We start from the raw sequence: 13,857 nt of genomic DNA, 5'->3' as shown, positions 1-13,857 counted from the left end.
TCGAAGAATCGAGTATCGGCAGTTTGATTTTGGCATGGAGCGACTTTGCTCTGACCTCTATAATTGATCATTGGTTTTTCTCTGGGCTAATAAACTTTCGTTCGTTTCTTCTCAAAAAATAAAAAAAAATTTGTTTGTTTTTCCCACATAAATTTCGACCCATTTATCTGAATCACGTCCCTCTCAAAATTTTCTATATCTAAACTCGAAAAACTAAACGGAGAATAGAGAGAGTTGAGAGAACTAAGGAGTAGCATTTAATCGTTATCCTACAGGCCTAGGCAGGTCAGCTGTTCAGCCTCCGTTTGCTCATCTCATAAAAAGAAGAAAATACTCATTAGGATTTTATTTTATTTTTCCCTCTGCCAATGATTTTTCGAACCAATTTAATTGTACAGATCTTTTTCTCTTCAGGAGAACCCTGACGAATTTATCGGTAAAGGGCTTCACCAGCTTTCCATTTCGTCCATAGATTTAGCTTTGACCCCTTTATTCAATTTGAATTTGTGGTATTTAGGGTTTATATTTTTCTGGGCTCACCTTTTCATTTCCAAACCACGCTTTTTTGTCTGGCATAAAACTTCTGGGTTTCGTCTACGGTTGTTGGGTGTTGTTTATTTTGACCGGGGAAGTAATATCTGGGCTTTTGTTAGTTGGTTTATTAGCTTTGAAAGGGGAAGATTATCCTGGTCTTTTTAGGTTCATTCCCGAAGGAAGGATTTCTGGTTTCCTTTACTGTTGAGTGAAAGGATTTGTTATGGATAGATTTGAAGGTGGGGATGGTATTAAAGAGTCCTCCAATTCTCAGGATCTTGGACAATTTGGTGAAAATCCAACAGGTTGGTTATTAATTCTTTGCTCATTCTTGATGCTGAGCTTCAAATTCCACTGTATGTAGATCTAATTTTCGATCAATACTGATGTTTTCAGTTTAGTTTTTCTCCTGTTGACTTTATTTTACTCTGCTTGATGGCAAAAGAATAATAACAATGTGGGTTGCAGAGATTTTACTGCTTATGCATGTCTTATTTTTTCAAGGATGAAAAAACATTAAGATGAACAAGTTGAAGACCTCAGTCTTTCCTAATATTGCAGAAGTTAGTTTTATACTTTGAGATGTACGGATTCTAAGTGTCTAATCATTTGTTGCCGGTTGACTTATTGCTTGCGAAATTCTGATTAACGAATTCAAGAGTGGATGATACCATTCACAAAGCAGCTTTTTGTTTTTCATCTTTGAGCTGTTAGTTTTTTTGGTATCCTGCGACCCACCTGTCCTTTGCTTGGTATTTTCACGTTTTAAACAGGCTATCTCCTGTTTTGGTTTCTCATTTTGCTTTTGTGAACCTTGTATGTGAAAGCTTATGATATTTGCTATGTTCTGTTTAATTGTCTTCTTTTGTTCGATGTGAGGTTGTTTTCTTTATTTACATGTCATTGCTTTCGCACTACTACAATTGGGTGGAATTTACTGAAGCATTTGGTATTATTTATCTCGCAATTCTCATTTTTGATGTTTAGCTTTCCTGGCTTCATAATGCAGGGGATGCACTATTTGATGCATCACAATATGCATTCTTTGGCAATGATGCAGTAGAAGAAGTAGAACTCGGGGGTTTAGAAGACGATGAAGATGAGATTCCTCAAGTTGGTCTTGCTGATGAAGAGTATCAACTAGATAGAGAAGAGGTTTTTATTATTTATAACTTAAATAGTTGATTTCAGTTTTGGTATTTTGTGATGGATTTTTTGCTAGTTCTTGTTTTGTCTATGTGGGAATAAGTACTACTTGTAGATGCTTCACCTTGTATAGTATTTGGTTTTTAACTTCATCATCTTTCTTTTTGCATTTGCATTTCTATAGCATACTGAATAATTGTGTTACTGGTACCTATATGGCTCATCTTGAATAATAATCTGCATGTAACCACAAATCCTGTGTCAAACATGTTAAGTGCAAATGATAGATGCATTTACGTATGCATGGAGATTTTTTTTAATTGCCTCCATGTCATTTAATGTTACTGAATGTGAGCTTCAATTTTGCATCTAAGTGTTCAAATCCCTAACTTCCCCACCGTAAATATCTTTGTTATTTTTTTCAGGGTGAAGTACTTGGATCTTTTACTGAAATTGATGATCTTGCTAGCACATTTTCAAAGGTTAGTATCTCTGAGTGCAGAAATTACATGAAATTGTGGATGTAAGTGCTTTTACATTTGAAGCTCACAATTGTATCTCACTGCTGATCACCCTGGAAGATTATACTATTGAACTTTATCAGCATCAGCTGTTTATAACTAGCCATTTTTGGTCGCTACATAGGTTTTTTTTTTTTTCAAAAACTTTCTTTAACTGCAGGATGGGCTTGACTATTTATCATCTATCTCAAAATATATTTATGGAGAGGCATTCTGTGATGTTACTCCTTCAGATTATGTTTATCTTTTGTGGCCGTATGATATCAGAATAAATAACTTCTCATTTTGTCTCATTGTCTGATTAACACGAGAAGAAACAAAATGAAGGCTTTATCCTCATTCTGGCCATGCCCCTACCTTCATTATTGGATGCTTTCTTTGAAACTTGTAGTTTGTAATCTGTTAACTTCAAAGGATATTAAGTAATGAGCTTTGAACATGTTACTTGCTATTCGACATTTCTTGTTTGTGATCAGGAAACCCTGTGTTGTAACTGGGTACTTTCTATGAAACTAATCTGAAAGAAAATTAAGGAATTGGTTTTCTACAATTTGCTTGCAATTCCATATTTAAGATGCCACTCTTTTTTACACAAAAAAGGATTTTACTCTTAAATAATAATAATATCCCTAATTGCAAAAAGTAATTTCAGGAGTAATAGGATGGGCCAATCTGTCATTCCGAATTTCTTCATTATTGTGATTCGAGTGCTATTTTTCGAAATTAATAGTTTCTATTTCCTCTGCCAATATATCAGTTTTAATGCCTGTCGTTAGCCAAGAAGCCCTATTTTAGCTTTTCCTGCCTAGTGAATAGGACAGCAATAATGAATGTATCTGGTGGCATACATACAGTAATATGTCTTATTCCATCCTTGCTTGATTCCTTGGGTACATTTTTCTTTGTATCACTAAAAACACTTATACTTTACAGTTGAACAAAGTTGTCAGTGGCCCACGAGATGCTGGAGCTATTGGAGATATGGGATCAAGAGAAAGTGAGTAACTGGATGGGGATATGCATTTCTTTTTGGATAGATATATTAACTGCTTGGAACCAGTCAGCTCTTAATTGTTAGAATATTCTCTCTCATTTTTCTCTATCTTGTGGAATTTTTTGGGGCCTGGGGGGGAGGATTGGTGGTGGTGTCTGGATGAAATTTTCCATTCAAATACCTGCTAACCTTTATCTTTCAAAGTGAAGAGTTATTTCAGGAATTATGTTCTGCCTCAATGATTATGTAGGTGTCAGCCTGCCAAATTCCTTTTTGGGAAAATCGTTCAAAACGCCTCACATTTTGCCAAATGAATTTTTTTCGTCCAAGTTAGCAAAATTTGGTCCCGACCTAAGTTTCTGACCACTCTTTAGCCTGAAATCACCATATGACCTGCATGTAGCCATTTTTTTATGTACAAAAAAGTCAAATCTGTTTTTTTAGTGGCAAAAATGAATATTGATTAGGTCAGATTCCACTTTTTTAGTGAAAAAATGAATATGGTTCCGGTCAGATTCTACTTATTTTAGGGGCAAAAATAAATATGGGTTGTGTCATCATTTGTTTAACTACAAATGGGAGCTAATTTTTTGCTTCTAAAAAATGACCATATGTGAGTCACGTGATAGATCTAGGGTAAAAAGTGGTCGAAAACCTTGGTTGGGACCAAATTTTACCAACTTAATTTTGTGAGGAACGTAAAGTAACCATTTTAAAAGTAGATGACAAACAAATTCATTAGGAGAAATGTGAGGGATGTTTTTGTTTTTGGATGATTTCCCCTTTTTTTTTGGCTCACTATATTATATTTGCTGTTGCATTCTTGTGGCCTTATTTGATAATTTCCTTTGGATATGATGCTATTTAGTTATCCATTGACTGACATAAAGTATGTGGCTTTTTTCTTGTCCTATATATCAGGTTCATCTGCAGCTGAGTGGGTGCAAGAGGAAGATTTTCCTAGTTGGGCTGATCAGAATGCATTTGATACAGAAAGTACACAGGACAGTAAGAGGTGGCCATCACAGCCATATCCTTCGTCTGCTTATTATCTGGATTCTAAGAGTCTCTACAGAACATCTTCGTATCCTGAGCAACCACAGCAGTACCCACAGCAGCAGCTAAATATACACCAGCACTACTCTAGTGAACCAATTCTTATACCAAAATCTTCTTTCACTTCATATCCTCCTCCTGGAGGCAGATCTCACCAAGGCTCTCCAAATGACCAAGCACGACAGGCAAATATTCCATATCATCCTGGTGGACCTCAAATTCCACGCTCGTCAACCAATCTTTCTCCCTTTCCTAATCCTCAGCTTCAGATGACTGCTTTACCTCATGGTTCACCAGTGGGTGGAAACATGCCTCAGTTTAGTCCTTCAGGTCTGCCGATCAGTAGCCGCCTGCAAAACCAGTGGTTGACTCAAACAAATATGTACCCTGGGGACCATTCTAACCTTCCAAATAGTATGTTACAACAACATTTACCTCATCAAAATGGACTATTGCCCCCCCAGTTAATGTCACAACAGCAACTTCAACAACACAGATTACAGAACCCTTTCCAGCCAGCATTTGGCCATTTACCTGGATTGCCATCCCAAGTACTCAATCACCATCTTTCATCTTCCCCTCAGATGACAAGTAATTTTGATATGCTTGGGTTGGCTGATTTGAGAGATCCTAGGATTAAATCAATGGTAAGAGGTAGGCAAGGCATGCGCTATTCACCAGGATTTGACATAAATAGCCAGAAGAGTGACAATGGGTGGCCAGTGTTTAAATCCAAATACATGACAGCTGATGAAATTGAGAATATTCTGAGGATGCAGCTTGCTGCTACACACAGCAATGACCCTTATGTAGATGATTATTACCATCAAGCTTGTCTAGCAAAAAAAACTGCTAGTGCAAAGTTAAAGCACCATTTTTGCCCGAATAACCTGAGGGATGGTCCTGCTCGGGCTCGCGCTAATAATGAGCCACATGCCTTTCTCCAGGTTGATGCACTTGGGAGGGTTTCCTTTTCTTCAATTCGCAGACCCCGTCCACTGCTGGAAGTTGAACCCCCAAATGTATCTGGTACTGGTACCACTGAACCAAAGGTGTGCGAGAAACCCCTGGACCAGGAACCTATGCTTGCAGCTAGGGTGACTATTGAGGATGGCATTTGTCTTCTACTTGATGTTGATGATATTGACCGTTTTCTGCAATTTAACCAACTCCAAGATGGTGGAGCACAGTTGACTCAGAGACGGCAAGTACTGCTGGAAGGTCTGGCAGCATCACTTCAGCTGGTGGACCCACTGGGCAAGAATGGCAACACAGTGGATCGGGCTCCTAAGGATGATCTTGTGTTCCTGAGGTTGGTCTCTCTTCCCAAGGGTCGGAAGCTGTTATCAAGGTATCTTCAACTTCTTCCTCCAGATGATGAACTTGTTAGAGTTGTCTGCATGGCAATTTTCCGTCATTTAAGGTTTTTGTTTGGGGGCCTCCCTGCTGATCCTGGAGCTGCTGAAACTACTAATGACCTTGCAAAAATGGTTGCATTTTCTGTTCATGGAATGGAGCTTAAAGCACTTGCTGCATGTCTTGCATCTGTGGTTTGTTCAGCTGAGCATCCTCCTCTTCGTCCAATTGGAAGCCCTGCAGGAGATGGGGCTTCTCTGATTCTGAAATCTGTTCTTGAGAGGGCAACTGATCTTCTTCGAGATCCTCGTGCTTCTGGCAACTGCAGCATGCCCAATAGAGCATTTTGGCAGGCCTCTTTTGATGCATTTTTTGGTCTTCTCACAAAGTATTGCTTCAATAAGTATGACACCATTATGCAATCATTTCTTAGTCAGACCCTGCCAGACATGTCTAATGTTAGTTCTGACGCAGCCAAAGGCATCAGTAAGGAAATGCCGGTTGAACTCTTGCGAGCTAGTCTTCCTCATACCAGTGAGCAACAAAGAAAGCTGCTATTGGATTTTGCACAGCAGTCGGTGCCTGTTCAAGGGTTAAGTAATCAGGGTGGCATTAGTGGTGGCCCTTGAGTGTAACGTGTTATTGCGAGGCTTCACATATAGCTAAAGACATGCTGGAAGACATGCCAGTGATTGTGCAATGAGGGATTAGGTTTTTTCCTTTTTCTTTTTTCTTCCTTTTTTTTTTTTAGGGGGGGGGGGGGGAGGTTTTGTGGGTGGTTACCTACAACAATTGGGCTTTTGTTACTAGAGAAGTTTTTGAAGGGTAAGCCTGGTTGAATAGCTGCTTGCTTCAGACGCATGAGGAAGTAATCCTGAGAGAGTTGAGTGTAGGCCAAAGTAATCCTGAGAGACTCGAGTGTAGGCCTTCATTTCCCATATCCATGCAGGCATCGTTGAAGAATTTTTATGTTGGATCTGTATTACAGTGTGACTTCTTATTTGTTTTTGCTTTGGAGCTTATTTTGATGCTCTGTTGTTCAACCCTTGATATAGTAATGGGTAGTAGAAGCCAGAGATGTACAGAGTTCACTTGGATTTCTGCCTCATCGCCTCTATTTTTAATTTTAAAGGAGGTGGAAAGGAAATTGTTGCTATGTTCTGATATCAAGACGGCAGGGCAAATGTTTGGCAGCAGTTTCCATGTTTGGTTCGATTCAAGCCACAGTTAAAAGTCTGTAACAGTAGAGATTTCAAGCTTTTTTTGCCCCACAGTATTTACTTGGATGGTCTAGTATATTTTACCCGTTTTCCATACTATAGTTGATGTTCCTAAATTTGTCTAAGATCGGATGAAATTGTTAAAGCTCTTAGTTCCATCTTTGCTCGGTTCAGGATCGTTCGCAAAGTGGCAACCTAAACTGGAACCCATTAGCATCAGGCATTTGCTGTGAGTACATTGTTTCGCATGCTTGCGACGGGGTTTCAACTATTTGTCGTTTGCCTGTGTTATCTATTGCTACAAGCATGCACTACAGTACAAGTTTTGACTTCCGGCAAAGAGCAGACAGATGCTGTTAGACGGGTAGCATATAGGGGAACGGTAAAAGATAATAGGATAACTCAGTTACTGTACTGGTCTGTGTAGTATCGAATGTATTCAATCGAAGAAAAGCATATTTTAGTGAAAATTGCATCAGACCTTCCATGTCAGACCAGGTATTCCTTGAAATGGATGCACCAGCTATAACTGCACTACGAGCATCTCTCTTGCAACTGCGAACTTCCGAGAGCCGCTTGGTTTCATACAGTATCAGAGAACGTAACAAAACCTTTTGCCCAATGCCTTGAAAGTTTCTAGGTTTCAGATAGCCTGAGAACATTTACATGTCACTTCAGTTATTAATATCCTCCTTGGAAAGTTGAACTGAAGCAGCACGCACCATTTCAATGAAACTCTCCTCCAGTTGATCAAGATCACCAGAGTTGCGTAGTTGGTGATACAACGGGGCCGCATAGGTTGCAGCAATTTCAGCCAACTTCCACTGTGCAAAATTAGCAGCCAATTGGATCAGTTTAACAGATAGATATCTATCAGTCTCTAGGCCAGATGATACAACTCTGAAGCACTGTTCGTGAAGGTCCTCCAAGAGCCAAAATTCAGCAAGCCAACAAAGCTCTACATACAGTTGCAATTCATTAAGCCTCTGATCAACTGCCAGATTGTCCCACAAACAATCAAAACTGGGCTTCAGCAACTCATCAGAATACAACCAGCTAACCAGTTTAATTAATGAGTTCCAACTAACCGGTACTTTGATGGTTTCTGAATTGCTGCAAAGGTTACAGTTGTCAGGTAAAAAAAAAAAAGAAGTAAAACAGGAATCTCACCTAACATGCGGATTGTCATATCTTGAAATGAAAAACTAGGAGATAAAACAACTTAACAATCCAATTGTTCATTATTCAAAAATTACACGATCAAACTAAAAGGTTTCCCTGCTTGAGGTTTGTCTTACAATTTTTCTGGCTTAAAAGTTAGTGTGCAAAGTCAACTATCATAGTTTACCAGCAAGATAGATAGAAATATACCTTTCCACCAGTTGGAACTTTGACGGTAACAAAAAGGGAAGGGAAGGGAAAAGAAAAGCTGTACATGCCAGTATCAAGTTGCAAAGCCTTATATTCTCACCCACTTTGAGGAAAGAGGCAGATAAATCTCCAAATGCAAAATAAATACAACATCCAACACAAAACATGCAAAGAAGAAGATGACCCAAGAAGTTCAAAAAAAATGAAATAGCATCCACACAAGCAGCACAAATTTCCAAACATGACCAACTGTAGTGACTGCAAAACAGAACTTCTCCGACTAACATACTAACACACAGAAAATCACAAGATTAGTATAACTGCACTTGCAGATTTAATGTGCCAAAAATGTTCCATGTCTAATCTCTATCATCTCGAAAAGTTATTTTCTAGTTAAATGAGCTCCAAATCTAGAGGTCTCAATATAAAAACCGTAACTCACATCAAAGTACCTTTCTTGCATTCCTGACTGAAACAACGCTCGCAAATAATCGCAACTTGAAAACAATATAACTTTATGCACATGGAAATGTGGATTAGGTGCTGAGCAAAAACTGCATCTCCAGTTCAGCAGTTGGATCGTGTTAGGTTCTAAGAGCACATCCCTGAAATTAAAAACATGAAAAGGTAAGCTAGTTGAGTTTTTAAATCATAGGATCAAAGGATAACACTCTGCAAAGCGCTTTTCACATTTCACTTCATCCATCCTAGAGTGTACATTCAACAAACCATATGACTCGCATCCATATGAACACACACACAAAATATGCTTCCTATCTTAAAACATATAACTTAGCAGCTTGTACAAGTACTTTGATCTCTCCATCTCATCCCAGACAATGGTGAACATGGTATCAAACATTTTGCTGGGGAACAAGAAGTTATACCTAATCTCCAAAACTATATTGCTCTTAATAGATCTCAAGCCCAAATAGCAGCAAAGGCCAAGCAGAAACGAAAAGCATTTCACACAATCTAATGCAATTCAAACCGAAGATTGCTGAGATAAATTATCAAGGAGAAGATACATACGATGAACAATGTCCAACTGGCCCAAGAGCCGAAGTAAGATCAAATGTAGGAATAGGAGCACCATATCTTGGATTTCGTCTATGAAGCATGTGTAGTAGAGGCTGCAAGTCACAATGCTTGGCTAAAATTTTCAAATTTTTCAAAACATCTTCACCTGCTTGTAAATACCCCATGTACACATATTGCAACAACTTGACTAGTGCTTGGTGATCTACATGAGCAGAGAGACGAACTTCTACTTTAGACCCCCTGTGTGTCTCCATTTGCTGCTCCAGAAAAGGACCAGTACTAGATTTCTCTTTAAGCTTCGGTCCTTGCACAGGCAGTAAATTCGGACACCGAACTGAAAGAATGACTTCATTCACACACAACGAAGATTGGTCACTTAGAATGAGTTCTAAATCAGCAAGTTCATTGTCCAAGAATGCTTTCCAAATTCTTTTTCCACATTTGTTGGGGAAGCCATATATCCCAAAATGACTAAGAATATAAGCAGCATACCATCTTGGTCCAGGAGTAGAATGATTAATGCAGATCTCCTCAAGTTCCCTAACTATCTGGGATTCGTCAAACTCCAGTTTAACTTTTAAGAAACCAGCATGAGAGGCAAACTTGTGTACCAATCCAGCCAAGGCCCACAGACTAAAAAGCAATTGCATGTCTTTACCTTCCCAATCTTCCACACAAGGATGGCAACAAACTCTTTCACTGTAAGAATTGTGGAGATGAGGTGCCAAATTTGACCTTTTTATGTATACTGGGTTGCTTAACCAACACTTCACAAAGATCAACAGACTCTGCATCCCTTGATGATCAATAACCATCTTCCCATATCTTGGCAGACTAGCGTAACAAGCCAAACTTATCAAGCTAATGACAACTTGAAAGTTACCTGGTCTTAGAACCTTATTTCTGCAGGATGTAGCATTCAGGGTATTCACCAAGTACTCAATGTAGTTCTTGCCATCCAGGTTCAATACTTCAGATAGAATGAACCTGGCTTGGGAGGCAATATACTTGCAAGGGGAATAAACCATCATCAGAACTGCTCTTGAGGCTGATTCACTCCCAATTGTGTTGGTGATTTTGCTTTGAGAGATCTGTCGTGCCATATTTATAGATTCTGTAAAGGCAAGGCTGCCAATAAATGGGAGAAAGAAGACAGTAGTGGATTGGTCAAAAAAACAGAACAACGTCACACTCACAGAAAAAGATAGAACCTTTAACATATCAAATAACAAGAGAAGGAAAGATAAGAAATAATGCTAACTTGGAAAATGAAGCTAAGCTATGCAAAGCTAGATAACATCATAAAGCAGTATTACCATGCACATGCAATTAGGGCTTTGAGTTCAAGTATATCTTCATGCACCACGGGGGCGAAATCTTCTGCACTATTTGCTACAAGCCCTCCTAGAATATCCCAAATGTATGGTCTCAGTGAAGGAAGAGAACTTTCATTGAGAGCCTCTTGCAATATCAGTAACTGTTCTTGCAGTGGCACACCATGCAGAGATTGGTGAATTCTCCAAAAATCGGTTAGAAGAAGACCAAGTAGAGCTCTACCAACTCCAGCTTTCCAAAAGTAACTGTGATGATTCCCCACCCAACGAGTGATCAGAGCCAAACGACAAGCTTCCACTGCCAATGACATCTGATCTTTTGGAAGCTTTCCAGAACTTAAACAACTGCTATTCATTCCAGTAACTATGGCTTTAACTACATGTTCACCACACATTTTCACCACTTCTTGACATGGTCCTTCATTTATCTAAACAATTAATGGTACATAAGAATTTAAGTCTAAATGAACAAATGACATGGCCATATTCAGATGTAAATACTTGCAAAAGAAGCAGCCAAAAGAATCACAACAAGAATACCTACCATTAGACATTGGGCAAGTCTGAATCCATCCATCTGGACTGAATGAGTATCTGGGCTGCTCATGCTCTCCACCATTAAATTTAGAAGGCTTTTTCTGTTTTCTAGGAGCTTCTTAGCCCCATTACCACATAGAGCTGGCATTTAAATTAAGATTAGTGTCTCCATAGTAGCGGACTAGACAAATTTTTGCAACTTGGACAGAAAATAAAATACCTAAACTAGAATATAACTGCAAGAGCGCAGCTTTCAAGGAGCTTTCAGGATTGAGTTTGTGAATTTCTAACACATCCAAAAATTTTGAATCACTCCACACACAGAACCTAGAAGGTGGCCAACGCCATAAGATTCTACTCAATAGAAGAGCCATTTCGTGAAAGTACGCGGTTGGTTTATCACCAACAGAAAAATCCTTCACATTCATTACAAGAACAAAAACTGTATTTCCTTCTTTCAAGATCTCCCCAACTTCCTTCTCTCTTTTAGTACTCAGATTGTATAAAATGCAATTCAAGGCAGTTGCACATGAAATGGACACATGTAACTGTCGGTTAGATAACAATGATAATAAGTGGTGTACTAGATGGGGAACATGTGCTTGCAGCACCGAACTTGGTAAAAGTTTGACCATCTTTGCAGCCACGTCTGAGGCCATTTTCAGTAGGGATTCACTTTTTAATTCCAGAATGCTTCCCAAAGCTCCAACAATATCATCAACTGACTCCTGAAGAAGGATAAAGGCAAAAGGCCAAACATAGAAGGCACGAAGTGTCAAACAACTATAATAAGATGCAAGTGTACAAAGAGTTGATGTACTACAAATTACGAGCAAGACACTTTATGCATCCATCTAAGAATTATGATGAAGGAATTCAACTTTTCTGATAAATTGAACTTCAATAAAAGTTGAGTAGCAAATCCCTGAGATTTGATCAACTGAGTTTCTCAGACTCGCAGCTATCAAAAGCTGGAAGGAATTAATCAACAAATAGACAATCCTACCTAGTTCTTTAGATTTATGGTGAATGCAGGATTTCCGTCCAGTTAAGATTCGGATCTTCTCAGCATTCCAGATAACGGGTATTTGTCCCATGCCATTGAGACCAGCCAAGGGAGTTGAACGATAAAATTCATCAATTTTCTTCACAATTCAGGCAGTATATAATCCAAGCCTCATTTCCGAGCTTAAATGAGCTAATTTTCACGTAAAGTAATTCTCTTTTTTTTTTTCCCCTTTCCCTTTCTTGGTTTAGTAAAAAGAAACCCTGTGACCAACTTGAAACTTGATCAGACGATGTTCGTCAACAACTTGTTCATTTGTCTTTGTTAGGGGAGTTACACTAGTTGGTTGGATAACAATAACAGGGAAGCTGACATTATAATGAGTGTCACAATAGAAGGTTGCTCTAAAAATGGAAATGGTCGGAACAAAGAATAATTAGTGGGAACAAGGTCACTGATGCTCACCTTTACAAGAGGATGTTGGGACAAAGACTCGCTGGATACGCAATCAAGAAACGCATCGATTGCACGGAGGACAAGCTTCTGAGTTTCAATATCCGTGCAATGCCATTTTTGTCGTTTATCATCACCCCATCTGCATTTAAAAGGAGCAAAGTTGGAAGACTAGGAACGAACAAAATTGAGCTCGCTTATCCATCACTATAGAGGGAATCATGAAAGCTCCCAAAAAATCCCAGGAAAACGAGTTTTAGTCCAATTGTTTGGGGGAGGCAAAGCTGATTCAACAAAACTAGACGGCCTTAGATTATTCAGCGTTCTTAAAGATTTAGAATAGCTGAAAAAAAAGAGTAGTAATTACCTAACGAAGTGACCGAGATTGAGTGCATCATAAAGGCGTTGATGGAGCGTTGACACGCGACTGCTGACACCCACCACCGCTTGCTTCGACCGTCTCATTCTCTTAGCATCTTCTTCTCTCCTTCCCAGCAATTTGCTTCGTTTCTTAATCAATTCAAAAAAAATGGTTCAGGCCTTCTGGCAATACATGCGGGTCTTTTCCCACTGTTCGCAGCCAAATCAGTTACCTGAGTCGGTTGTTCATTCATTTTATTTATTTATTTTTAAAAACTCTCTCTCTCTCTCTAGCATCTCCTTCTTTGGGAAGGGACGTGTCTTTGAGGGAATAATTAATTAAAGGGTAAATTACATATAATCCCCTGTAGTTTCTCTTATGACCATATGGACCCCATTATTTTACCATGACTACATAGTGCCTTTGCGGTTTTATAGAACGTGAAAAATGGACGGAATTGAATATGACTAATAGCATCAATTGGAGGAAAAAAAAAAGAAGAACTTGACATTTTCATCTTTCCACAAGTGTTTACATAACTCGTTAACTTGCTCACTATATCGCATCAATGCAAGAAAAATAAGAAGTACGAAGCATCAACTTCTTGGTTTCAACTTAAGTTAGAACTTGGGGCATCACCAGATTTTGTGCAAAAACAAAGAAAGAAAAAAGAAGAAATATTGGTTTAAATTGGGGAATTAGAAGCGGAAGCCTAGTAGAAGATGTGGTTTGAATGATGGAATGTATGGAGATCAATATGGCAGTGGAGAGCAGGGAGTTGGTGGTGGCGGCAAGCATAGTGTTGTAGAAACGAGAAAAAGACAGAGAGAGAAGTAGAGGATAAAGAAGTATACTCACGTGGAAAAAAAAGGGAGAAATTATTAGCGTGGGAAAAATGTTCAAATATGGGTAATTTAGGAGAAAAAA

At 38.8% G+C, this 13,857-nt stretch overlaps 2 protein-coding genes across 4 annotated transcripts; one reads left to right on the top strand and one right to left on the bottom strand.

Moving 5' to 3' along the window:
* Positions 1-6,704, top strand: LOC113743221 (protein PAT1 homolog). Its single transcript, XM_072049427.1, has 6 exons — positions 1-285; positions 415-839; positions 1,544-1,689; positions 2,106-2,162; positions 3,135-3,198; positions 4,117-6,704. The coding sequence occupies exons 2-6, from the start codon at positions 758-760 to the stop codon at positions 6,234-6,236; spliced, it is 2,469 nt and encodes an 822-aa protein (XP_071905528.1). The 5' UTR covers positions 1-285; positions 415-757; the 3' UTR covers positions 6,237-6,704.
* A 495-nt stretch (positions 6,705-7,199) lies between these two features.
* On the bottom strand, positions 7,200-13,229 carry LOC113743219 (BTB/POZ domain-containing protein At1g04390-like). 3 transcript variants are annotated; one of them, XM_072049425.1, is made up of 8 exons: positions 12,937-13,227; positions 12,582-12,711; positions 11,331-11,838; positions 11,118-11,251; positions 10,556-11,001; positions 9,231-10,367; positions 8,651-8,803; positions 7,200-7,940 (listed from the first exon to the last, which is right to left on the bottom strand). In XM_072049425.1, exons 1-8 carry the CDS (start codon positions 13,032-13,034, stop codon positions 7,502-7,504), a joined length of 3,045 nt encoding a protein of 1,014 aa, XP_071905526.1. In that variant the 5' UTR covers positions 13,035-13,227; the 3' UTR covers positions 7,200-7,501. The 3 variants fall into 3 exon arrangements, with proteins under 3 accessions (XP_071905526.1, XP_027126981.1, XP_071905527.1); XM_072049426.1 differs by having other exon boundaries at positions 7,763-7,940; positions 8,641-8,803; positions 12,937-13,229; XM_027271180.2 differs by lacking the exon at positions 12,937-13,227 and having other exon boundaries at positions 12,117-12,710.
* Between the last annotated feature and the right edge of the window lie 628 nt (positions 13,230-13,857).

This window comes from Coffea arabica, chromosome 5e, assembly GCF_036785885.1.
Source record: "Coffea arabica cultivar ET-39 chromosome 5e, Coffea Arabica ET-39 HiFi, whole genome shotgun sequence".
Lineage (NCBI taxonomy): Eukaryota > Viridiplantae > Streptophyta > Magnoliopsida > Gentianales > Rubiaceae > Coffea > Coffea arabica.
Note: the sequence above shows the minus strand (reverse complement) of the source record. Positions and strands in the feature narration are given on the sequence as shown.

Coding starts and splice junctions, on each gene's coding strand:
- LOC113743221 (XM_072049427.1), top strand. CDS start 758: ATGGATAGATTTGAAGGTGGGGATGGTATTAAAGAGTCCTCCAATTCT. Junction 2,163..3,134: donor TTGCTAGCACATTTTCAAAG/GTTAGTATCTCT, acceptor TATACTTTACAG/TTGAACAAAGTTGTCAGTGG. Junction 3,199..4,116: donor AGATATGGGATCAAGAGAAA/GTGAGTAACTGG, acceptor CCTATATATCAG/GTTCATCTGCAGCTGAGTGG.
- LOC113743219 (XM_072049425.1), bottom strand. CDS start 13,034: ATGAGACGGTCGAAGCAAGCGGTGGTGGGTGTCAGCAGTCGCGTGTCA. Junction 11,002..11,117: donor GACTTGCCCAATGTCTAATG/GTAGGTATTCTT, acceptor TTAATTGTTTAG/ATAAATGAAGGACCATGTCA. Junction 7,941..8,650: donor CAGTCAGGAATGCAAGAAAG/GTACTTTGATGT, acceptor TAACCTTTGCAG/CAATTCAGAAACCATCAAAG.